This window comes from Schistocerca piceifrons, chromosome 2 (assembly GCF_021461385.2).
Source record: "Schistocerca piceifrons isolate TAMUIC-IGC-003096 chromosome 2, iqSchPice1.1, whole genome shotgun sequence".
NCBI lineage: Eukaryota > Metazoa > Arthropoda > Insecta > Orthoptera > Acrididae > Schistocerca > Schistocerca piceifrons.
Window position 1 is genome coordinate 556,246,258 of NC_060139.1, and position 27,928 is coordinate 556,274,185.

At 39.3% G+C, this 27,928-nt stretch overlaps 1 protein-coding gene and 1 long non-coding RNA gene across 4 annotated transcripts in view; one reads left to right on the forward strand and one right to left on the reverse strand.

The window, feature by feature from the left end:
* Positions 1-27,928, forward strand: part of LOC124773909 — a 40,434-nt gene that overhangs the window by 11,705 nt on the left and 801 nt on the right. The window contains exon 2 of the long non-coding RNA XR_007014969.1: positions 24,479-24,627. This is a non-coding gene — a long non-coding RNA (uncharacterized LOC124773909). The remainder of the gene's footprint in view (positions 1-24,478; positions 24,628-27,928) is intronic.
* Positions 26,434-27,928, reverse strand: part of LOC124773720 (4'-phosphopantetheine phosphatase) — a 158,868-nt gene continuing 157,373 nt past the window's right edge. For 2 of the 3 annotated variants that reach the window (XM_047249426.1, XM_047249425.1), the window contains exon 15: positions 26,434-27,136. In XM_047249426.1, the coding sequence (XP_047105382.1) occupies positions 26,917-27,136 (220 nt within the window). In that variant the 3' untranslated portion in view covers positions 26,434-26,916. The remainder of the gene's footprint in view (positions 27,137-27,928) is intronic. The other variant, XR_007014876.1, reaches the window with a different exon arrangement.

The window sequence follows — 27,928 nt, forward strand, 5'->3', positions numbered from 1 at the left end:
AGGGGAAGAAAGCCAGTGTGTACTCTATGTGCATACCAGGTTGAGTCATTCCACACGTGTAATGGGTGCAAGATCCGGGCAGTCACAGAGGGGTGGGATTATTCGTAGCTGGGAGCTCCAATGTCAAATGCATTATGGGACCTCTTAGGGACATGGCTGCTAAGTAGGGGAAGAAAGCCAGTGTGTACTCTATGTGCATACCAGGTTGAGTCATTCCACACGTGTAACGGGTGCTTCTGGATGCCATGATGAGCACGGGGTGCAGCAAATTGCAGGTGATGTTCACATTGGTACAAATGATGTGTGTTACTTTGGATCAGAAAAGGTTCTCTCTGGTTTGGAGCAGATATCTGAAATGGTAAAGGTTGCCAGTCATGCTTGCGAGATGAAAGCAGAGCTCACCAATTACAGCATAGTCGACACGACCGATTTCAGACCTCTGGTATGGAACCAAGTGGAGGGTCTGATTATATGACCATGTAGGCTGCAGATTCCTTGACTTGCACCATTGGGTAGTGAGGTTTTGGAATCCACTAAATAGGTCAGGAGCCGATTACTCAAAGGAGGCAGCTACAGGAGCAGTTTTTTAGATTAGAGGGGCTCGGGGAAACACAGAAAGGGCTTCATCTCAAATGGTGCAGGTTGAACACAGGAAGAATGTAGATCTAAGAACTGTTACTATAACAGTTCCCTCTTGGGAAAGTATCAGAGCTCCAAGTGCTAATAGAAAGCACGGATGCTAAAATCATCATAGGAACTGAAAACTGGCTAAAGTCAGCGATAACTTCATCCAAAATTTTTGTGAAGTATGTAACAGTGTTCAGAAAAGATAGGGCAAATAAGTTGGCTGTAGCGTGTTTGTTGCTGTCTGAAGTAGTTTATCTTGTAGTGTAATTGAAGTAGATAGTTTATGTGAGTTAGTATGGGTAGAGGTCATACTGGGCAACCCGAATAAAATAATAATTGTATCCTTTTACTGACCTCCCAACTCAGATGATACAGTTGCTGAAAAGTTCAAAGAAAACTTGAACCTAACTTCAAACATTTATGCAACTCATACAATTATGGTTGGTGGTTACTTCAATTTACCGTTGAAACATTGGCAAAAATACATGTTTAAGTCTGGAGGTATGCATAAAACATCACCTGAAATTTTGCTAAACGCATTCTCTGAAAATTATTTTGAGCAATTACTTCATGAGCACACTTAGATAGTAAATAGTTGTGAAAACACATGTCACCTCTTAGCAACAAATAATCCGAAGCTAATAACGAGCAACAAATGGATACAGGAATTAGTGAACACAGGGTTGTTGTAGCAAGACTGAATACTGTAACTCCCAAATCCACCAAAAAATAAATTAAAAATATATTTATTCAAAAAAGCAGAGAAACAATCTCCACTCATTCCAAATTAACAATGCAAGTGTAAACCAGATGGGGTGTGAATTCAAAGAAATAGTATTAACAAAAGTCAGAGCTGATTCCCAGGCCACACACAACAGCTCAGAAGACTGTTGCAGAAACAATGAAAAAAGCAAGCTAAATTTAAACAAACACAAAAGCTCCAAGATTGGTGATCTTTTACAGAAGCTCACAATTAATTGCAAACTTCAATGCAAATTACTTATAATGTTTTCCACAATGAAACTTGGTCTCAAAACCTGGCAGAAAATCCAAAGAAATTCTGCTCACATATAAAATATGCTAGTAGCAAGACATAACCAGTGCCTTCTGTGCACAATAGCAATGGAAATGCTATTGATGACAGTGCTAAACATAGTCTTCCGAAATTCCTTCACCAAAGAATACAAAGAAAATATTTCGAAACTGAAATCAGGGAACATCTGTCAACATGAGTAACTGAGAAGTAGATATCCTCAGAGTAGTGAAGCAACTTAAATCACTTAATAAAAGCAAGGCTTCAGGCCCAGACTGTGTACCAATTAGGCTAAGACGCAACAGGTCTACTAAAGAAACAGCCTACACTATGTCTGACCTCTTTTGGAATACTGATGCATGGTGGTGATCCTTACCAGATAGGATTAACAGAGTATATAAAAAAAGTTCAAAGAAGGGCAGCGTGTTTTGTATTACCGAGAAATAGGGGAGAGAGAGTCATGGACATGATACAGGATTTGGGGTGGACATCATTAAAACAAAGGCGTTTTTCATTTTGGCAGGATCTCACAAAATTTCAATCACCAACTTTCTCCTCTGAATGCAGAAATATTTTGTTGACACTGACCTACATAGGGAGAAATAATCATCATAATAAAATAAGGGAAATCAGAGCTTGCATACAAAGATATAGTGTCTATGTTTCCTGCACGCTATTTGAGAGTGGAATAACAGAGAATTAGTGTGCAGGTGGTTCAGTGAACCCTCTGCCAGGCACATAAGTGTGATTTGCAGAGCTATGTAGAAGTAGATGTACATATAGATCTGCAGATCAGTCCCTGATAGAACATGTCTGGGACTATCATGGCCATCAACTATGTCCTAGTGCCGGTGTCCAGTTTATCAAGTACCAGTTACAACAGATGTGGGCCATCATACCTCAGGAGAGGATGCAATGGCTTTATGACACCCTTGCCAATTGGATCAGTGCAAGCTTCTAGGCCAGAGGGGGTCCAAAGTTATACTGATAACTAAGCTCATACTGCCAACTTCCTTGTAAATTTGACTCAATATTGTTATCACTGAAATAACATCATATAACCTCTCAATCCATTCTGAAATTTCATTTCTTCCTTCCTTTCTTTGTGCTTCACCATTTTTTATCAGATGGTGTCTAGTAAAATAAAAATAGGACCAGATTTAGGAGCGAGAGGAATATTCAATACTAGTTGTCAGCTTTGATCATTGACATAGGAAACATGCGACAAAAACCATAAAGAACGTAGTGACTGTATCATCATATCAGTGGCAATTTTTTCAAACAGGCTAAGCTACAGATCAGAACCAGCGTTTTTGCTTTCACAATCATCATCTTCCCCCCCATGAACCGTGGACCTTACCAATGGTGGGGAGGCTTGCGTGCCTCAATGATACAGATAGCCGTACCGGTGCAACCACAACGGAGAGGTATCTGTTGAGAGGCCAGACAAACATGTGGTTCCTGAAGAGGGGCAGCAGCCTTTTCAGTAGTTGCAGGGGCAACAGTCTGGATGATTGACTGACCTGGCCTCGTAACACTAACCAAAACGGCCTTGCTGTGCTGGTACTGTGAACGGCTGAAAGCAAGGGGAAACTACAGCCGTAATTTATACCGAGGGCATGCAGCTTTACTGTATGATTAAATGATGATGGCATCCTCTTGGGTAAAATATTCTGGAGGTAAAATAGTCCCCCATTCGGATCTCCGGGCGGGGACTACTCAAGAGGACATCGTTATCAGGAGAAAGAAAACTGCCGTTCTACGGATCGGAATGTGGAATGTCAGATCCCTTAATCGGGCAGGTAGGTTAGAAAATTTAAAAATGGAAATGGATAGGTTAAAGTTAGATATAGTGGGAATTAGTGAAGTTTGGTGGCAGGAGGAACAAGACTTTTGGTCAGGTGAATACAGGGTTATAAATACAAAATCAAATAGGGGTAAAGCAGGAGTAGGTTTAATAATGAATTTAAAAAAATAGGAGTGTGGGTAATCTACTACAAACAGCATAGTGAATGCATAATTGTGGCCAAGACAGACACGAAGCCCACACCTACTACAGTAGTACAAGTTTATATGCCAACTAGCTCTGCAGATGACGAAGAAATTGATGAAATGTATGATGAGATAAAAGAAATTATTCAGATAGTGAAAGGAGACAAAAATTTAATAGTCATGGGTGACTGGAATTCAACAGTAGGAAAAGGAAGAGAAGGAAACGTAGTAGGTGAATATGGATTGGGGCTAAGAAATGCAAGAGGAAGCCGGCTGGTAGAATTTTGCACAGAGCATAACTTAATCATAGCTAACACTTGGTTCAAAAATCGTGAAAGAAGGTTGTATACATGGAAGAACCCTGGAGATACTAGGTTTCAGATAGATTATATAATGGTAAGACAGAGATTTAGGAACCAGATTTTAAATTGTAAGACATTTCCAGGGGCAGATGTGGACTCTGACCACAATCTATTGGTTATGAACTGTAGATTAAAACTGAAGAAACTGCAAAAAGGTGGGAATTTAAGGAGATGGACCTGGATAAACTGACTAAACCAGAGGTTGAAAAGATTTTTAGGGAGAACATAAGGGAATAATTGACAGGAATGTGGGAAAGAAATACAGTAGAAGAAGAATGGGTAGCTCTGAGGGATGGAGTAGTGAAGGCAGCAGAGGATCAAGTAGGTAAAAAGACGAGGGCTAGTAGAAATCCTTGGGTAACAGAAGAGATGCTGAATTTAATTGATGAAAGGAGAAAGTACAAAAATGCAGTAAATGAAGCATACAAAAATGATTACAAAGGTCTCAAAAATTAGATCGACAGGAAGTGCAAAATGGCTAAGCAGGGATGGCTAGAGGACAAATGTAAGGATGTAGAGGCTTATCTCACGAGGGGTAAGATAGATACTGCCTACAGGAAAATTAAAGAGACCTTTGGAGAAAAGAGAACCACTTGTATGAATATCAAGAGCTCAGATGGAAACCCAGTTCTAAACAAAGAAGGGAAAGCAGAAAGGTGGAAGGAGTATATAGAGGGTCTATACAAGGGCGATGTACTTGAGGACAATATTATGGAAATGGAAGAGGATGTAGATGAAGATGAAATGGGAGATACAATACTGTGTGAAGAGTTTGACAGAGCACTGAAAGACCTAAGTTGAAACAAGGCCACGGGAGTAGACAACATTCCATTAGAACTACTGACAGCCTTGGGAGAGCCAGTCCTGACAAAACTCCTCCATCTGATGAGCAAGATTATGAGACAAGCAAAATTCCCTCAAACTTCAAGAAGAATATAATAATTCCAATCCCAAAGAAAGCAGGTGTTGACAGATGTGAAAATTACCGAACTTTCAGTTTAATAAGTCACAGCTGCAAAATACTATTGCGAATTCTTTACAGACGAATGGAAAAACTGGTAGAAGCCGACCTCGGTGAAGATCAGTTTGGATTCCGTAGAAATGTTGGAACACGTGAGGCAGTACTGACCCAACGACTTATCTTAGAAGAAAGATTAAGGAAAGGCAAACCTATGTTTCTAGCATTTGTAGACTTAGAGAAAGCTTTTGACAATGTTGACTGGAATACTCTCTTTCAAATTCTGAAGGTGGCACGGGTAAAATACAGGGAGCAAAAGGCTATTTACAATTTGTACAGAAAGCAGATGGCAGTTATAAGAGTCGAGGGACATGAACGGGAAGCAGTGGTTGGGAAGGGAGTGATATAGGGTTGTAGCCTCTCCCCAATGCTATTCAATCTGTATATTGAGCAAGCAGTAAAGGAAACAAAAGAAAAGTTCAGAGTAAGTATTAAAATCCATGGAGAAGAAATAAAATCTGAGGTTCGCCGATGACATTGTAATTCTGTCAGAGACAGCAAAAGACTTGGAAGAGCAGTTGAACAGAATGGACAGTGTCTTGAAAGGAGGGTATAAGATGAACATCAACAAAAGCAAAACAAGGATAATGGAATGTAGTCAAATTAAGTCGGGTGATGCTGAGGGAATTAGATTAGGAAATGAGACACTTAAAGTAGTAAAGGAGTTTTGCTATTTGGGGAGCAAAGTAAATGATGATGGTCGAAGTAGAGAGGATATAAAATGTAGACTGGCAATGGCAAGGAAAGCGTTTCTGAAGAAGAGAAATTTGTTAACATCGAGTATAGATTTAGGTGTCAGGAAGCCGTTTCTGAAAGTTTTTGTATGGAGTGTAGCCATGGATGGAAGTGAAACATGGACGATAAATAGTTTACACAAGAAGAGAATAGAAGCTTTTGAAATGTGGTGCTACAGAAGAATGCTGAAGATTAGATGGATAGATCACATAACTAATGAGCAGGTATTGAATAGAATTGGGGAGAAGAGGAGTTTGTGGCACAACTTGACCAGAAGAAGGGATTGGTTGGTAGGACATGTTCTGAGGCATAAAGGGATCACAAATTTAGTACTGGAGGGCAGCATGGAGGGTAAAAATCGTAGAGGAAGACCAAGAGGTGAATACACTACGCAGATTCAGAAGGATGTAGGCTGCAGTAGGTACTGGGAGATGAAGAAGCTTGCACAGGATAGAGTAGCATGGAGAGCTGCATCAAACCAGTCTCTGGACTGAAGACCACAACAACAACAACAACAACAACATCTTTGCCTGCTAACAACAAAACTGTCAAAATATGCACTAGAAGATGATGTCACAGCAGCCACTAACATAACATCGTTTGTCAGAGTCGATGACTAGTACTGAATATTCCTCTAGACCCCAGATTTGTGATTACCTCATAAATTAAAACAATTTTAACCTATCTCACGTCCATGCAGACTGTTCCACTTGTGATCTGTGGAAGGACCATTAGGAACATTTCTTCTTCTTCTTCTTTTTTGGTGGCAGGTATTCTGAATAAGGCAGATGCCAGCAGGTGTGAATATAATCAAACCATGAGTTTAATTGTTTGTGACTGCAAAATACTAACATTGACTGGTGTAAGTTGACCTAAGGAAGAGCAATTTGAGTTCCAGAGAAATGCGGGAACACATAAGGCAGTAATTATCTTTAACTTATCAGAGAAGATAGGCTGAAGAAAGCCAAACCCTGTATTTATAGCATCTGCACATTTAGGGGGGAGGGGGAAAACAGATTTTGACATTGCAGACTTGGATGCAGTCTTTGAAATTTTGATGTATGGGGGGATGAAATACAGTGAACAGAGGTTGAATAAAAAAGGATATAGGTTAAAAAAAAAGAGGTTGTGAGGAAAGGTTGTAGCCTATCCCTCATGCTATTCAATCTGTACATTGAGCACGTTTAAAGGAAACAAAGGAGAATTTTGGAAAAGTTATTAAAGTAGTATTACAGAAGTAATGTAATTTTATCAGAGACAGCATAGTAGTTGAAAGAGCAGTAGAGCTGACTGGACAGTGTTTTGAAGAGAGCATTAGTCGAGTTAGTCAAATTATATGAGGTAATGCTTGATGGGAAGCAATTAGGAAATGAGACACTAAAACTAGTACACAAGTTTCGCTATCTGTACACTAAAATAACTGACAATGGGATAAATAAAGAGGATGTAAAATGCACACAGGCTCTGGCATAAAATATGTTCTTGAAAAGAGAAATATGTTAGCACCTTATACACATTAAATTGTTTGGAAGGTTTTTTTTTCTGAATATATTTTTCTAGAGGATAGCCATATGTGGAAGTGAAACATTGCAGTAAACAGTAAAAACAAGAAGAGAACAGAGGATTGTGTAATGTTGCGTCAAGGTAGAATGCTGAAGACAGACATATAGTTTGGATTAGCTAATGAAGAGGTTCTTAACTAAGTCAGGGAGAAAAGAAATTTATGACACAAAAGGCTTAGCCGGCCGAAGTGGCTGTGCAGTTCTAGGTGCTACAGTCTGGAACCGCGTGACCGCTATGGTCGCAGGTTCGAATCCTGCCTCGGGCATGGATGTGTGTGATGTCCTTAGGTTAGTTTGGTTTACGTAGTTCTAAGTGACTGATGTCCACAGCAGTTAAGTCCCATAGTGCTCAGAGCCATTTGAACCCCCCCCCCCCCCTTTTTTTTTTTTTTTTTTTTTTTTTTTACAAAAGGCTTATGTGGTGTAGCATATCACTTCGGTAAAGTTATATTACCTGACTTCTACGTAACTGATGAATGATGGTCACAACAGTTAAAATTATTTATATTAGTTATGTATCCAGAATGAGATTTTCACTCTGCAGCGGAGTGTGCGCTGATATGAAACTTCCTGGCAGATTAAAACTGTGTGCCCGACCGAGACTCGAACTCGGGACCTTTGCCTTTCTCGGTCAAGTGCTCTACCATCTGAGCTACCGAAGCACGACTCACGCCCGGTACTCACAGCTTTACTTCTGCCAGTACCTTGTCTCCTACTTGCCCGCGAAAGGCAAAGGTCCTGAGTTCGAGTCTCGGTCGGGCACACAGTTTTAATCTGCCAGGAAGTTTCATTAGTTATGTAGTTTAAAATCACAATCTGTTTGAATGTTATGACATTTGTGCCGACATCAAGGAATACATGATGTTTTGTTACTGTCAGATTTGTACAGAATTGTGAGTCATTAATGCCAAACATGATTGATGTAACATCATATCGAATGTATGGTCACTAATGGTATGTGAAGTCTTTCGTTATATACACCAATTGTAATGGAAAGACCCCATAACCGTCTTTCCACACAAGTGCAATAGTGAAGAACTCAACATTAATGCTAACCTAATAATTTGTCTGAACATCATTTCAAGATGCAGCAGTTCATAATTTAAGTAACAGCACTCACAATTTGGACATACACATTTCTCACACAAACTACAGTGGGTAACCCTTCACTCAATCACTGCAAACAGATCCAGTTCTGTTGGGTGCAGAATTTATGCAGAAATGATAAGATCTTCACAGTATAGACTAGCATAAAGAGCTGCATTATACCAGTCTTTGGGCTTAAGACGACAATGATAAATTTGAAGACTCAGGTGCTAAATAACAATGTTACAGTTTTACTGTTCCATTTGCTTCCTACACAGTGAAGAATGTTTTCTTGAGATGCCACAAAATATATTTCATTGTGACCAGTTGTTGTTGTTGTTGTTGTTGTTGTGGTCTTCAGTCCTGAGACTGGTTTGATGCAGCTCTCCATGCTACTCTATCCTGTGCAAGCTTCTTCATCTCCCAGTACCTACTGCAACCTACATCCTTCTGAATCTGCTTAGTGTATTCATCTCTTGGTCTCCCCCTATGATTTTTACCCTCCACGCTGCCCTCCAATACTAAATTGGTGATCCCTTGATGCCTCAGAACATGTCCTACCAACCGATCCCTTCTTCTGGTCAAGTTGTGCCACAAACTTCTCTTCTCCCCAATCCTATTCAATACTTCCTCATTAGTTATGTGATCTACTCATCTAATCTTCAGCATTCTTCTGTAGCACCACATTTCAAAAGCTTCTATTCTCTTCTTGTCCAAACTATTTACCGTCCATGTTTCACTTCCATACATGGCTACACTCCATACAAATACTTTCAGAAATAACTTCCTGACACTTAAATCTATATTCGATGTTAACAAATTTCTCTTCTTCAGAAACGCTTTCCTTGCCATTGCCAGTCTACATTTTATATCCTCTCTACTTCGTCCATCATCAGTTATTTTGCTCCCCAAATAGCAAAACTCCTTTACTACTTTAAGTGTCTCATTTCCTAATCTAATACCCTCAGCATCACCCGACTTAATTCGACTACATTCCATTATCCTCGTTTTGCTTTTGTTGATGTTCATCTTATATCCTCCCTTCAAGACACCATCCATTCCGTTCAACTGCTCTTCCAAGTCCTTTGCTGTCTCTGACAGAATTACAATGTCATCGGCGAACCTCAAAGTTTTTATTTCTTCTCCATGGATTTTAATACCTACTCCAAATTTTTCTTTTGTTTCCTTTACTGCTTGCTCAATATACAGATTGACCAGAGTCACTGTAAAATGACTGTTTACATATAAGCTCTTATAATTAATCTGAGCATAAACAATTGGTAGAATGCTTACATTTAGGAGTATTTGGATGAAGGGGTTGTAAGATATGGGTAAGTAATGTTAGTACTAAAGCAGAGAGTTTGTACATTACCTCAGTGCTTTAATTTTAATCCAGATCTGACTACACAAATGCTGGGTGGTAGTATTGTTATGTCAAAGAGGGGAACAGAAGGAAGGCTGAAAGCTACAATTATACAGAATTTGAAAAGGTGTGATAACATTCAGTTGGAATCCTAATGTGCAATTAAGCAGCACAATGTGCCAGTAATAAGAAAAACTGGACTTGGGTCACACTGAGTGGAACACACAGAATTATACTGAGGAGACAGAATATAAGTCTACCGTATCTTCCTTCGCCGTCTGCGTTGTCGTGGTTACCGTGAGACGCCGTTATACCAAGAGGAAAGGCGCGTCGATCTTAGAGCATGAGATATGATGACCTTAAGCCATAGACAACACACAACGGTCACGGTAGCACCTGATTCCAGAATAGCTGCAGTAGTTAAGAACTATCCCCTGTTGACCAGGTCCCCAAAACTTAACTCGTAACGAGATCCCTTCAAAGCAAATTGTCATAACGATCGTCTATAAAGGCTTCGTACAACGAGAATAAATGTTACGGTTTATGGAATAATAACAGATACGACCAAACTGTCTTGTCTCTTCTGCTTTATTTAACATAACTTCGTTCACAGTTTCATTTCGCATTCACCACTCATTCACCGAAACCCTTTGATGAACAGTTTTGGTTGCATAACACCAACAGTCAATGATAATGATACAGCTTTTCTCCTTTTTATAAATTGAAGCCCGCTCTCCGTGATATAATAAAAAAAACCGGTCTCAATACCGCGTGCCTCGTGAGACGCGAATAGACTTATCCTGGAATTGACCGCCCTGTAGGTGTACTCAATTTAATGACCACACTTCACTGTCCGCTATTTCGCGTAACTGAATGTCCATTTGTTAGTCTGATTATACACTGTAGTAGCTATTTAAAATTCGCCCCTATATTTTTCACAATGCACAATTAGCACTTCGTTACTGGTTTTCTTTTTTTTCTTCTAAGAGTAAACGGAAAAAAAAGACGCCGTATCATCGGCTTAGTCGATATAAAGCAAAACACCTTAATATGCCCAATTTTACCTGTTCTTATAGGATCGGCTACCTTACTCATTAATTTATTACATATTATTTCCAATAACGCTAAACAGGTATCGCCGTTATATTTTAATTGTATTCAAAAGCATGTTACTACTATTATGACCGACCAAATCATAACAAATCGCGCGGCGTGCGTTTTTAACGATAACTTTACGCTATTAAAGTTCCGTTACAGCTGTCTTGACTCGTAATGTTACACGGCCCCCCAGACTGTGATGTCTTGAAGAGGGTTCCAGACAGAACAGGCTTAATTTTTTTTTTGTGTACTGTGACAGGAGAGGGTATTTGTTTCGGCGAATACACTCACTCTCAGATTCACTCAACAAGTCAGTACATACATTCTACAATATTTAAGTTGAGTTAATGGGCCTAGACAAAATGCCCTTAACTAAATTCCACATTTGTTTATAGGTTGTCTTAGAAGCACTTCGCACTAATCACTTCATATTCACACCACATTTTTTTTTCTTGGATGAAGCCCTCAGTTCTTCAACCGACTGTGCAAGGCAGGGATCACAGCCGGGTTCGACGATTGGCATCCTAGGCCAAAACCCTTATTAGGCCACTTGTTTAACCAGAGAGGATTTGGTCCTTTTCTTTTCCTCTTAATTCCACTTTCAAATCATCCATCCCCGTCGTTCAGTGAGAGGATAAATCGTATTTCAGCGTCGTCATTGTTGCTGATACCAAGAAGGTATCTCATGGAAATCATCGGTACATTCTTTAATTTTCTTTGTAAGTTAGTATAAGTACGTATTTATCCATTGGTGCTTTTATTTAGTGCACTGAGTGTAGTCTTGGTATCATTCAGTGTTTCTTGAATCTATATTTTGCTCATTATTGATAATACTTCTTCAGGTCTATGTGAGGGAACAAGCCTTTAATTACATCAGTATCACAATCTGCCAGGAGGTAGCTCCCTTCATGAGGTATTTTCATTATTTTATATGGACCTGTATATAAATATTGCCATTTCTTATTCAGTCTTTTCCTGGTTGATGCTTTTGGGTGATTTCTCAATAAAATTTCTTCCCCTACATCATATGTGACTACTTTCTTCACATTTTTATCAAAACGGGTTTTTCTCAATTGTGCTTGATGCTTCAGGTTTTCGTAGACCTTCTTCACCATATCTTCTTTCTTGGTAATCTTTTGTTCTATTGCAGGTAATTTCTTCATCCATTCTGGCACAATACTTTCACCAAATACTATTTGGTTAGGTGAATAACCTGTCGATAAGTGTGGTAAGTCATTATACACTTTCTCAAATTCATAAATCCAATCGATCCATTTATAATGTTGTTTGGGTATGTATGTCCGTAAAAATCGGTTCAACTCTCGGAAGATTCTTTCAACCAGATTTCCACAAGGGTAAAATCTTGAGATGTAAATGTGCTGGATTCCTTGTTCTTTCATAGTGTCTCTCCATACTTTGTTTGTATAATAAGCAGCGTTGTCTGTCAAGATCATTATAGGTTTGCCAAGCTCAGTTATATAGTTGTTGATAAATTTGCGTAACATGGGTCGAACGTGGAGATTTTTCAAAGGATATAATTTCACATATTTTGAAAAGAGATCATAGAAAGCCAATACATATTTGAACCGTCCACGTGTCATGGGACATGGCCCACAGACGTCACATGACACCAACATTAAAGGTTGTTGTGGGATGATAGGATGTAATTCTATCTTCCGACAATAGTTTATGGGTTTCGCCTTCTGACATATTTTGCACTTCTTAATAATATTTGTAGCTATACATCCCAAATTTGGATGATAACAGTATTGTGCTATTTTGGCTGTACATTTAGCGGCACCAAAATGACCCCAATTCAAGTGAGTGTACCATACTAGTGATTCTAAATATTTATTTGGAACACAAACTTTCCAAACATCTTCTTCATCCTTCCTCCGATACAATATTCCGGATTTTAATTGATACTGTTCTTGAGAGTGACTTAGCGTTTTGCTTTCAACAGCCTGCCTAATGGCTTTCCACAACTTATCATCTTCTTGCAGTTGTGGAAGACTTCGAGATAGCTGTGAAATCTGCCTCTCACAATATTGCCTTGATAAATTCATGACTTTAAAGTCAATAGTCCGTTCTTCACACTCGTCAGCATTCTTTCTTTTCGGTAATCTTGAAAGAGCATCGGCTATGATGTTGTCTTTCCCTCTGATGTATTTGAGCATAATATCATATTCTTGCAGTAGCAAGGCCCACCGGGTTAAAATAAAAGATAAAGCTTTGTGGTCGCAGAATACAATGATCTTCTTTCCATATACAAAATAGCGAAACTTTCTAAGTGACCAGACCACGGCCAGTACTTCCAATTCAGTAGTACAATATGCACGTTCACAGCTAGAGAGTGTTCTGCTGTCAAACCCAATTATCTTGATGGTACTGATATCTTCTGGATTGTCCATCTGGAAAAGAGTGGCACCCAATCCTGTTTCAGAAGCATCCGCAGCAATATAAAAATCTTGATCAAGTCTCGGATGATGTAACAGTGGAGCATTAGTCAAAGCATTGCGGATGTTATCAAAAGCTTGCGTGCATTCAGAATTCCGCTCCCACATGACATTTTTTCTTAACAGCCGTAACAAACATTCTTGACTTCCTAACTGATTGGGTAAAAATCGTCGAAAAAATGAAACTAAGCCGATAAATGACTTTAATTCCGTTCTATTCTTTGGATAAGCACATCTGTTAATCGCATCCATCTTTTTAGGATTTGGTTTTATCCCTTCAGGAGTGATTATATGTCCAAGAAATTTCAATTGGTTATGAGCAAACTTGGATTTGCTCAAATTTACAGTAACTCCGTATTCCAAAAATTTCGCAAAAACTCTTCTTAATAAGTCCAAATGTTCCTCCCAAGTTTCAGAAGCAATTAGCAAATCATCCACATATAAAGTAACTTCATTCAAAAGGTCTCTGCCCAGTACGGTATCTAATGCCGATATGAAAACACCACCGCTTATTTTCAACCCAAATGGCATGACAGTAAACTGGTAACTTCGGCCCAGAAAAACGAATGCAGTATATTTTCTAGATTCTTTCGATATTCTAGTTTGCCAATATGAACTACGCATATCCAAAGAAGTTAAGAAGCGGGCACCATAAAACTTTTGTACTAACTCTTCTAGGTTCTCCGGTCGCGTTTGTACAGGTATAATGATCTTATTGATCTCTCTGGCATCCAACACCAATCTGATGTCACCATTGGGTTTAATTACCGCCACAAGAGGGTTACAATATTCAGAATCTGAGGGCTCAATAATACCCCATTCTAACATTTTATTGATTTCCTTTCTGACTACTTCTTTCTTTGTCCATGGGATAGAATAGGAAGTACGACAAAAGGGTTTATGTGCATACGTCTTTATATGGTATTCAAAGTCTTTTATTATACCCGGACGTTTACTAAAAATTGACTGATATGCTTCCAACAAGTAGTACAGTTCATCCCTTTGGATAACAGATAAATATTCTGATTCTAACACCTTTTCCTGCAATGACATTTTATCCATCATTTCTTCAGAACATTCAATAAGGCATATATCATACACATTTTCATCATCAATACTGACATATTTTGCCATTAGATTCATACACAATTGATTTGGAATTACTCGGCCCTTTTTCAGGGTAGTTGTCAAAACATTACCATTTGAATTAAATATACATTCACCTTTCTCTAAATTAATGATTGCACCGGTCTCACATAAAAAATCCAAACCCCAGATACATGGTACTATCATTTTAGGAACAACCAGGAATGTACTTTCTATTTGAGCCCCCTGTATTGTAAAGTCAACACGTACCTGTTTCACAACTTTTTGCATTTTTGCGCTGAACGCGCCAGACACGGTACATCCTGTAATAGGAAAAGTGGGCATTTTTACCCCTCGGCTTATCTGTTTTAAACAGTCCAACGTCATGACACTAATAGTTGCTCCAGTATCAATTAATATTTCAACATCAACATTATTTATACTTGTTGGAATTATTGCCTGTAAAATTTGTCCACATTTATTAGAAACTTCAGGTTTTTCTTCAATTAATTCATTCCTTATATCCTGATCATTATTATACCTTAATACTCTCAGTTCAAATTGATGCCTGCCTTCCTTCTCCTTTCCAGTCATCCTAGGAAGGCATTTGGTGACTGGTATTAGTTTAATCTATCTCGTTGAGTCATCGGTGGGGGTTCATGAACTTCCACAATCCGTACAGTATGATCCGAGTTATGGTATTCACCCCGTCGCACATTGGAGGCTCCTTCGCCCATTGGTATAACTCCTTGTGCTGGATGAGGACTCGAGGCATTTGTTCCATCCTGCTGATGAACATTATGCTTCGAATTATCTTCCCAAGGTCGTATGCAATTGGGTTCATCACTTGGGTACCTGTTACCCTTATTAATATCACTACTATGCACATTCGCGTCACCATATCGAGGTTTACCTCTAGCACAGTAAGTATCTCTTCCATATTTATTATAATCATTGTTTTTATTGCAACCATAGGATGAAGATTGTCCACGCTCCTGTGATGCGGGTTTGACCTGGTTTTCGGTATTATTATTATCATACGTTAAATTATTATTATAATTATTCGTATTACTATGAGGGTGAGTCGACATTTGATTACTACTCATTTGTCTTGCGTCTTCCATAATCATATCTATTGAGTCAATCACCGACAAGAATTGTTCTACATCGTGGTCAGGAACATTTATTAACTTTTCACGTATATTTATGGGCAACCTTCCCTTCAAAATTCTGATCACTTCCTTGTGAGAAATTGGATCACTCCAATAACGTGTCTTATTTATGTACTTTTCAAAATACTGCCTTAAAGTACTCCTTTTACTGTTAAAATACTCAGGTTGGTAAACCTCTTTTCTTAATTTCTCTTGTTTACTCGACGACCAGTATTTAGCCAAAAAAAGTTGTTCAAACTCAGCGCAAGTATGGCAACTTTCACTTACTTCGGCGGCCCATAATGCGGCTTCTCCGGTAATTTTGGATACTATAAATTGAAGTCGGTCGTGTTCTGACCAGCTACGCGGAAATATTCTTTTGAAATTATTGATAAAGATTTTCGGATGCAGGTTGTTCTTTCCAGTGGAGAATGTTGGGAATTGTCTACTTTTAAAAATGCTGTTCTCCACCTTTAAAGAAGACAAATATCCTCGCTGACCAAAAGAATCATCATCTTTACCAACCGAATCATCAACTTCCCAATGCAAATTTTCACCACAATTGTACTTCGTATTATCACATGTTCGGTTGTTTTCCGACCTATTCTCCGAACATTCGTCCTCTGTCAACAAATTTTGTGATGACTTTCGTTCTAACTCCGCCAATTTATGATTGGTTTCCTTTTGCCATTTAGGTAACTCATCAACTATTTTGTCTTTTATTTTCTGAAATTTGCTAGTGAAGAGCTTAATTAATTCATCATTTCTACTTAGGTGCTCATTGATATTTTCATTTGGCTGGGATCCAATAGTAGTCTTAACCTTGTCTACAATTTCATTTCCTTTTATTTCTATCCATTCAGATAGATCTTCGTCAAGTCTTTTAGTTTGATCTACTAAATACTTGTCAATCCCCTTACGAGCATCAGACTCAAACTCGACTATTTGTTTCGAAAGCTCTTCTATCTGTGCGCTAGCATTGAAACAGCTGCTTTCACACTTAAACATCCTATTGGACAGGCCATCATAACTCTTCGAAACTACCTCATATTTCTTTTCTACGTCATGAAGTTTTCCCATTAAATTATTATATTGCCTTTCTAAGGTGTTATAAAACTCTACATCTAGTTCTCCAAATTTCGCATTTAATTGAGTCTCCTAGTCCGCCTTTAATTCTTTCTTAGTATTTTCCAGTTTATAATCAAAGGTGTTCAGTTTGCTTTCCAAAGAATCCATTTTAACTTCTAATGAACCAAATTTGGCCTCAAATTTTTCATTTAACTTTTGATTGTCCTCTTTTAATTGCTTATTATCTTTTTCTAGTGAACCAAGTCTTCCATTCATTACACCCATTTGAGTATTTATTGATACCAGCATATCAAACATTTTTTGATTAATATTTCCATTTTGAGGATCAACTTGCTGATCTACATCCGAAACCTCAAGATCTTTATGTTCTCCCACGCTGCTTACCTTACTTATCATTGTATTTGAATCTCCTAACGGCTCTAAATCAATAACTGTATTATTATCTGTACATGTCTCCTGTCCCACATTGAGCTCATGGGATGCATCATCCCTATCCTCTTCACTTTTCTCACTCTCTCTACTCATTACTCTACTAAACTGCACATTATCATGTATTCTTTTCGTTCGTTTTGACATGATTATTCACTACCAAGACATACACTTATTTTCACTATGTATTTATATATATTTATCTTCCGAAATCACAAGTCTCAACTTCCTTTTTTTTTATAATTATACAGTTATTTTAATCATACCTGGTAGTATCGCTCACTTTTAGCGATTATTGAAGAATACCTCTTTCATTGGACAGACTCACTGGCTGCTACAATATTTTCCAACTCGAGGGTTCGTGAATCCGGATGACACTCGACTCGATGCAGCAATCCTCCTCGATCGAGCCGCACGTTGTGGCGCCACTTCTACCGTATCTTCCTTCGCCGTCTGCGTTGTCGTGGTTACCGTGAGACACCGTTATACCAAGAGGAAAGGCGCGTCGATCTTAGAGCATGAGACATGATGACCTTAAGCCATAGACAACACACAACGGTCACGGTAGCACCTGATTCCAGAATAGCTGCAGTAGTTATGAACTATCCCCTGTTGACCAGGTCCCCAAAACTTAACTCGTAACGAGATCCCTTCAAAGCAAATTGTCATAACGATCGTCTATAAAGGCTTCGTACAACGAGAATAAATGTTACGGTTTATGGAATAATAACAGATACGACCAAACTGTCTTGTCTCTTCTGCTTTATTTAACATAACTTCGTTCACAGTTTCATTTCGCATTCACCACTCATTCACCGAAACCCTTTGATGAACAGTTTTGGTTGCATAACACCAACAGTCAATGATAATGATACAGCTTTTCTCCTTTTTATAAATTGAAGCCCGCTCTCCGTGATATAATAAAAAAAACCGGTCTCAATACCGCGTGCCTCGTGAGACGCGAATAGACTTATCCTGGAATTGACCGCCCTGTAGGTGTACTCAATTTAATGACCACACTTCACTGTCCGCTATTTCGCGTAACTGAATGTCCATTTGTTAGTCTGATTATACACTGTAGCTATTTAAAATTTGCCCCTATATTTTTCACAACGCACAATTAGCACTTCGTTACTGGTTTTCTTTTTTTTCTTCTAAGAGTAAACGGAAAAAAAAGACGCCGTATCATCGGCTTAGTCGATATAAAGCAAAACACCTTAATATGCCCAATTTTACCTCTTCTTATAGGATCGGCTACCTTACTCATTAATTTATTACATATTATTTCCAATAACGCTAAACAGGTATCGCCGTTATATTTTAATTGTATTCAAAAGCATGTTACTACTATTATGACTGACCAAATCATAACAAATCGCGCGGCGTGCGTTTTTAACGATAACTTTACGCTATTAAAGTTCCATTACAGCTGTTTTGACTCGTAATGTTACATAAGGAATCTCAAAAATCATGTATGGATCCTTAACAAAGTAGGAATAAGCTAACTCAAAATATGGGACGTAGTCTTCTGTAATTGATCGTTTCATAGCAACCTGGCAGAACTGAATGGGGCCGCTGCAGTGCAGAGGTGGTGGAGTGGCGGGTTGTGGAGGTGGAAGGGCTGGCCAGGGGTTGCCTAGGAAAACTCCGCTGCATGATACAATATATTTTATTCAGTTCAGATTACAACTTTGGAGTGCTGTGGTGACCCTGGATGCATATGCCCTCTGCAGGCACATGGTCCACAGGGGATGTTGATGATGTCGGAAAGCCACAGTGGTGTGAAGGTCAACTGATGTCCGCGTCCTGCTTTGCTGACACTGTTTACCTTACTCAGCAGTGTGTGCCCAAGTTAGCACTATGCAGCCCCAAGTAAGCAGTGCCTGTAATGAATACATCCACTGAATTCCTCTCCCCCCCCCCCCCCCCCCCCCCCACCAGTGGGCTCGCCACTCTCTGGCGCGTTCGTGCTTGGCTACCATGGGAACCCAGCTTTTGCAGCATTTTTTTCCCCTTCCATGCTGCATGTCTATCCTCTTGCTAGTCTTTTTCCCCTCCCTTGGAGAACATGTCTGGAGTATTATTGGGAATGTTCTGCATTCTGTTGCTGACGTACGAACAGTCTCACCTTTGTTCTTCGCTCCCTTTTCCTTTCCTTGTTTCCCTTCTCCTCTCGTTCCTTCGTCATTTGAGGATCCTCTTTTTTCTTCTTCCTCCCCGTGCACTCCTGAAGGCTGTGTGCTATCCGTTTGCTGACTCCTACCCCATCCACGTGCACGCCTAAATGGCAACTTTACTCCTCCCTGGCAACCTTCGAAGAACAAGATTTCCCCAGCTGTGATGACCAGGTAGAATATCTCACAAACGTTATCCTTACTGCTGCAGAACATTCCAGTCCCCACACTTCCTCTTTACCACATCGTGTTCCAGTCCCTTGGTGGACTGACGCATGCTGCAACGCAATGCACGCATGGAGACATGCTCTCCGCGTTTTTAACCACCACCCTATGATGGCGAACTGCATTCGTTATAAACAGGTGTGTGCAAAGTGTTGTTGCATTCTTCGGCTGATGTGGTGGCTAGAGTCTCGCAATTTACTTGATGAATGCACAGAGTGGATTTTGAACGCAGTGTTCTGTATTGATCATCTTGTTACTGTGTCCACCCATTTCATGACTGGTTTTCTGTGGAATTCCCAGACTGTGGCTGTGTTTTTCGATTTGGAGAAGGCCTACGACACCTGCCGGAGAACTGGTATCCACCGTACTCTTTACATGTGGGGCTTCCGTGGGCACCTGCCCTGTTTCCTTCAGACATTTTTACAAGACCGAGTTTTCAAGGTGCGTGTGGATTCTGCCTTGTTGGACACCTTTATCCAGGAAAATGGTGTGCCTCACGGTTCCGTCCTGAGCATCGTCCTCTCTGCTATTTCCACTAACGCTATAATGGCCTGTCTCCCACCGGGCATTTCCAGCTCCCTTTTCGTTCACGATTTTGCCACCTATTGTTTTCTGGCAACGCAAATGGTTTCTCCCGCCATCTCTACATCTTGGGCCTGTTGCCCTTCTGTTCGCTGAAACCAAGAAATTCCTGGGGCTCATGCCTGAATAAGAGTCTTTATGCTGAAGCTGCTGAACTACCACTGTCCTACCGCCATGACTTTCTACTCAGCAGGTATGCACATTGTTTGTCTGCCATGCGTGGTCAACCCTCCTATGCTTCATCAGTATGGGGCTCATCCCTCTTCTCTGTTACCTCCTGGAGTCCACTTTCAGCACTTGCTACAGTGGCTTAGCTTCACACTACCTGAAACTTTCCCAGTGGGTGTGGAACCCTTCACCACCTTGGCTTCCTGAAGTGGCCTATGTTAACCTTGGCCTTCATTTGCTTCCTAAGGACACTACTCCATCCTCGGTCTATCACCTTCATTTCACGACCTTCTCATGGAACTTTGGAATAGTATTATTCTGTACACTGATGGCTCTTGGACTGAATGTGGATTCGGGTGTGCATTCGTCATTGGCACCCATGTCTTTTGGCATCGTCTTCCGGCACACTCCTCAGTATTTACAGCCAAGCTCTTCGCCTTGTATCAGGCCATGGAGTACATCCGGCAACACAGCCTTTTCAATTGTGTCCTCTGCTCAGACTCATTCAGTGCCCTTAAAAGTCTATGTGCGCTGTACATTGCCCATCTCTTAGTGCAGTGGGTCCAGGAAAACTGTCACTTGCTCACTCTTGGTGGAGACCGTGTGATGTTTCAGCGGGTACCTGGTCATGTCTGTTTGCCAGGAAACAAGGCTGCTGCCAAGGCTGCAGTCCTCATATCTCAGCCCGTGAGTACCTATATTCCCTCCAATGATCTCTGTCAGGAAGTGGTATCTCTTTGGCATTGCCAATGGTCCTCCCTTCACAGGAATAAGCTTTGGCTTATTAAGCCTCTCCCAGCGACTTGAACAACCTCCTCTCAGCCCTCCTGCCGGGAGTAGATTACTTTAACTTGGCTGCATATTGGGCTCTGCCTTTGTAGCCATCGTCATTTACTAAATGGCACTACCTCACTACTTTGTACACATTGCGCCCAAGTTTTAACTGTCTGCCACTTCCTGATGGAATGCCCTTTTTTTAACCACTTACACATTCCCGCTTGGTTTTGCCGTCTGATTTATCAGCCGTTTTAGCAAATTACACGGGGGCTGTCAACTGCATTTTACTTTTTATCTGCTGAAGCAATATGGTGAAGGCCATTTAATTTTTGGTTTTGGACCTCTGTTTCTGTATAGTGTCTTTTTTGGCCCTTTTTCTTCATGCCTGTTTTAGTTGTCTTTTATTATGTCAATTGGGACTGACATAGAGTCGTTTAACTCCTCTCTGTGTTCATGTTCTATAGTTTTGACTTGGGCATGTATGACCCCAGTTGTTTTTTGCACCCTAAAGCAAAACAAAACCAAAATGAATTCCCACAGGTGACCATGGCTACTGGGGTAGGAGTTCACCCTGGTGTTCAGGGGTGGCAGCAATTCGGTGCTGCTGTGGCCCCTGAGGGATCACTCCCCATTGTCGCCTAGGTCCATGGTGGTGGACTTAGAATTGCGAGCTAGTCTGGTGGAGCTGGCTGTCCCATAGCATGCGGAAAATTGATTTGGACCCGATGTTATGGAGGATGCTGCTAGACTGCACATAAGTATGCTAGAATCAGATGGTGTTTATAGCAGTTTGTTGTGTCGTAAAACTGCTTTAGGCACATGCACATCAACAGTTCATTGTTTGAAAGGTGTGGAAATATACCACATACTGATCCATGCTTGCAGAGCCTTTCTGTGACGTCACCGTGACTGTGCAGCTCAACCTGGCTGCTTCAAGGTGTAAAACAGGCTTGCTTGTGGAATTACATATCAGGTGCTTCTGTGTCCACATGCTTGTCTTAGACATGGCTGCCATGGTGCTGCTTCAGTTTAGTGACACCGAAAATTTAGCAACAGCATTACAGTTTCTATGGAAGTAGGATACTGTTAGTTTTGAGACTTGATTTGAAAGCTTCAGAATAGAGGAACTTACCTGAAATGAAAATGCTCCAGTCAATATAATGGTTTGGGTTAATAAATGGATAATAAGGAAGCAAGTGTTTGAGTTTTGAGTGCTGTTCTTAATGTAGGTAATAATAAGTGAGGGAGCATAATATGCAGTGCTACAAAAGGTTACTGTTTTTCTTAAAACTGTAACTCCTCTTGCTAAATGGCAGTAACATAATGAATAAGTTTGTGCTGTGCTGAAGAAAAAAATGTCTATTCAGAAATACAATCAAATATACAAAGGGCATTAAAAATGATTTACAATTCAGTTATCTTACAAAGACCACTCAAACTAGGCATTCAAAAGTGATTTACAATTCCGTTATCTTACCACTCAAACTATGTGCACATGTTCTTATAAAATGATGAATTGATTCTAGTACACTACACAGACTAGATGGCAGTTGTGACCAGTATGTGTAGTGCAAGGACAGCACTTGTTTGTTGCTAACAGAGAAAGCCATGGACAAGATGAAAGGTGACTATTGTGGACAAAGATGGGCTACATGGTTTTTGTGGGAGGGAGGAGTCGAAACAAGAGATAGTCAGAAAGTTGAATTACAGGGTATGGTCAAGAAATTCTTGCACAAAAGACTGTTTACAACTGGCTCAGTGAGTTTGCTAGCAGAAAGGAATCTGCACACAAGAATGTGAGTCCTAGTCATATGTCAGAATCATGGTCTCCGGGAACATTGAGACTGTGTCAACAGCAGGGTGCACCAATACCCTTACAAAACTCAGATGCAGGGTTCAGTAAAGGTGACCAGAAAAGTGGTCGCAAGAAGTGCTCCTTCAGTACCACAATTCAGCAATAACTGGGGTTCACTCTGTACCACAACCATCATATTCACCAGATCTCACTCCATCTTACTTATTCAACAACAAAGAATGCACTACGAGATAAGAGGTTTAGCAAAAACGAAGAATTGCAAGCAGCTGTTGATGAATGCTATGTATTACCTCCAACAATGGTTCTGTAGTGCAATAATGAAGGTCTCAGTATGTGACAGCAGTGTACTGTTAATGGGGAATTGAGAAATCCCATGAACATTGACTGATCTTCATTAATAAATAAGGTACAAAAAACTACTATTGTAAATCTTTTCTGAACATTCATCATAATAATGAGTGTGTGCAGCCAACAAATTATTATGGGTGCACATTTTGCAAGTACACATATATAAGGTGCCTATTTTGCACATATAAATTAGTGTTTTATAAGTGTTTTGTATATCTAATTTATTGGATGATAATTTTTAGTGGTGATTTGTATGCTTTGAAATTGATCATACTAACAATATTTGCTGAGTTTGTACAAGAGTATCTGTCTTTGTGTGCTGTCATCTTTCTTTCTTTGGTTCTAACATTCCTAGTTTTACTTTTCATTTCTTTCTGCTCCTCCAGGAATACCATGTCTATCCTCTTACTTTCCATTTTCAATAGTTTCTACTGCAGAAACTCTTATCTGGATGCTAAAGGAGTGCCAAAGATGTTGCAACACGTAGGTAGTTTCCAGTCCAAGTTAGCAGTGTAAAATTCATGATGGGAGATGATACTGGATGTTACTTGAGAATAACTAACTGAGAAATTCTTTGTTAAGTGTAAAAGTAGTAAGTAAGCCAGAAGTGTAAATGATTTATCAGACCTCACTCTGGTTAGTCCTCACATACAAATGAATTGAGACAATGTTCAAATTGATTATAGATAAGCCAAGTTAGGGCTGTGATGTATTTATTTAATTCAGAGTTGAATTGTGAAGGTAGCACTTAGTGAAGATATGAATGAATAGCTTCCAGTTCACATAGTTTAAGAGTTGAAAATATTAAAAGAGCAAGTTTCTCTTATTTCAGTTTTTATAACTAAAATGGAATTTCATACTTACAATGGCAGCATAATGTGTGTCTAAGAGGGGAGAGGGTATACTTGGCGTAACATACTAACATATCACTTTGGTGAAGCGACGCTACCCATTGTTGAGCTAACCGACTAACAATAGTTGTTACAGTTAAAAGTATTCTTATTAGTTATGTAGTTTAAAACTGCAAACTGTTTTGGAAGTTTTATTATTGTTTGTGCATGTAAACAGGTACAGATGTTCTGATGTCACATACGATAGATAGTGTTTTGTTAGCTGTCTGATTCATACAGAACTGTCACACATTAGTGTCAAACAGAACTGATATAATGTATGAGAACTAATTGTATATGATGTGTTGCCTCATATACATCAGTTGTAACGTAAGGTGCCACATAAGCATGTCTCAGAAGCAGTGCTTTCTATTATTTAGAAAAAAGTTGAGAATTTATCGAAACTTTCAGAATCCAGCACACAACTGCAATGGTGAAGAATCCACATTAATGTAAATACATGGTTTCTCTGAATATTATTTCAAGATGCAGCAGCTCATAATTACAAGTGACAGCACTTGCAACCTGGACGTAAGCATTTCTCACATAAACTTTAGCAGGTAACTATTCACTTGATCACTGTAAATAGATTCAGTTCTATGCCATGTCACTAATTACTACTTTGAATATAATCATGAAATGAAACACAATGAGACAATTATTGTGGTGCAGAAACCAAGTTTGTGGGCCAGCATAATCAAGTCTGTCAAAATTAAGGTGCCAGAAAACCTAATAAACAGGGATAGAGGTTTCACTTTAATCAAGGCTGGGGTTCTGGCACTCAATTTATTAAGACCTCGCCAATCATCACTTCCATCAGAGCTGGAAACTGTGGAAAGAATGTGAGATTCATGGAAAATGTTGTTTGCATAAAATGGAAACATTAGCTCAGCAGAACACCCAGAAGGAAGTCATAATTCTCTAGGATATTTGCATTCAGACCACCACTGCTATGGATTTGATCATGACAACTTTGGTACTTTGAATATATGTGGAAAGTAACTGGAAGTGCTTTTGTTGGGCACAGAACTCTCCTTGCTCCACTACCAGTAGGACAGTCTAGTGTGTCAAATGATTGCGGAGTACCAGATTTTCATGAGCTGTCAGCAGGACAGTCGGAAGTTGGAGGTGTAAGATGCATATTGATGCACATTGTATTTGCCACATTGTAGACACATTACACATAGCACATTCCATCTCTGTGGTTGTGCAAACGCTGGGCATTTCACGTGTATCTGTGGTTAGGGTGTACCATTAGCAACTTGATTCAGGGGAAAACACAGTCCCCAGAGTCAACTGCCATGGGATGATGTTGATTATAATGGACTAACAGTGTGCAAAAGGGTCACAGTCCAGCACATCACTTCCCAACTCAATGTTGAACAATAACAGCAACTACTCCTCATCCTCCTCCTAATCACTATCTCACTTGTGTACTGCCTTCTCATCACAGAGTGCAGTGATTAAATGCTGAAATGGTGGGAAAAAGACTGCCTCATTCAGTGAGTCACAGTATACGCCAATGGCAATTTACGATCAAAAATTACATATGTTGATGCATTCTGCTGGTCCGCAGGGCACTGTTCAAGCTGGAGTGGACACACTTCATCTTTCACTGGCAAATGGTAAAAGAAGCTACTTTGTGATCACTTGCATTGGTTTGTCTAGCCTACAGCAAGCTGTAGGTGACATGTACCGAAAGCAAGATATGCACCACTTCATTGCTCTCAGATTGTATCAGAATGGTTTGAGCATCACTCCATAGAAATAAGGGTGCTTCTGTAACTTTCAATCAAAACATGCATGCCATGGACCCAGCTCCCCCTATTTCCAAGAGTTGTGGGCACCAAATGAGTGATTAGGGATCACGATACAACCAACACTTTGTGTCTTGTGGAGTGCATGCCACAATATGTCGCTACAGCCATCAGGTCAAAAGATATTGTTACCGCTACTAGGTTAGTAAGTATGTCTAATTCAACTGCTCACAAGTGCAGATTTCTGCTGTATATGGGAATTTCTAAATCAAGTCATGTTAAGTTTATCTGTAGTTCAGTGGGATAACTACATTTAGAGAGTCATACTCAGTGACACGCTGTCATTCCATTTTCCACCCAGTATGCTGACAAAGAAAAACCCAAACTTGTTCGATTTCAGTTGTTCTCAGTTAAATTATAAAACATATATGGAACTGATTTCTGTGAGTATTTGAAAAAGTGATATTCAAGCATGTAATTTTTACGAGCTTGTGTCAAAATAACCATCAAAGATCCCTTATAAATACATACTTGAGACAGCTCATGAAAACATAACTATATGTTCAGATAAATTACATATAAACAAATATAACTTTTTATTATGTCTTTTTTTACATTTCTGTGTACAAAATTTGGAAAATACAAGCTCTGCTTCAAGTAATAGATACTTATAATATCTTTAATAACAGCAAACACTTTCATATTTTTGTTACGTAAAACTGTTGTACTGGAGATTGTTGAACAGTTGATTTTGTGTGTAAGCAAATTATTTTTTAATAATTTCTTTAAAACAGCCTACTCCTTACCAATAAAAATTCAGAGCTACAGAAAAAAATAGTAAAATTTAGGGCAATGTTTGTTTCTGTTTTGTATACAGCATCAGAATGAAATGAACATAAGCAGTAAACCCACATTTCACCATGTTATTTTCTTGACTTAGGGCTGGGCCAGGGAAGGGTGGATGATTTAACATATCAAGTAGTTCACATGTTGACCATATATACTGAGAAAATTATACCATAAATATGGTAGTGAAGTTCCAAATATAACTCCAGTAACTAAGTAGCAAATAGGTTGACACAACCATATGTGTTAGCTTCTCTGGTGAGGTTGCTCATATTTACACATGACACAATACATGTCTCCTCCAAGTCGAGCGGCCAACCACCGGTTTTTGATTACGGCAAGTTTGAGGCATTCACAAGTGAATTTTGCTTCCAGGTTGGTGTGTACAGAACGTCCCATTCCTTCAATGACAATTAGATCCACTCCATTATCTACTAATGCTTTGGATAGCTGCTGGTTGAGGCGACTGTAAAAGAAGAAAAACAGGTTAATTGATGATTAACTAATGTGAGGTTTTTGAAACAAGTACACATTAAAATTTGTTTTAAAACCTTTAATTATCCTTGCAGCTGCACATAGTTGATTCAGTGTAAACTACACACATTTGACGAGAACAGGGCCCAATTAACAAATATATAAATGGAATTATTATGTGAAAGACAAGACAAATTAACTATAGCAACACTTGTTTGTTTCACACTCACAAATACCAAGAAGTATTGCCTACCAATGGGGATTACATTAACAGAGAAAGTGGCATACTAAAAGAAAACATAAAATGGCCAATAATTACCAATAGGTGCTTAATGTTGGTATTAATATTAGTTTACAACCATCTATGCAAAACTGTTCTTTATTTTTTTGGCATTTCTTCCTCATGTTAGTTTATCTATTGTGACACCTGTTTCTGATTTCTTGAAGCAAGGTCTGGATGCTACTGATTGAGATGAATTAAACTGGTAGCTCTTCCTATATGTATCTAAAGCCTTTTATCTGATCTGCTTCCTGGGAAATTACACAAATATTGTATCTGTAGAGTTGCCTACAATTGTTGCTTACTTTCTCTTTCAGGATTACACAAAGCCTGTTCTAATCTCAGTTTACATGTCATCTCTTATTCCAGTAGGATGATATCTAAGGGCAAACTTTGGAATTCTATTACCCAATCAAAAAATGTGGTGTTCCCAATTTCTCATTTTGGGAAATTCTGTCATTTGATAAACATTTATTTAATTACTGCCTTATCTCTTCATTGTGT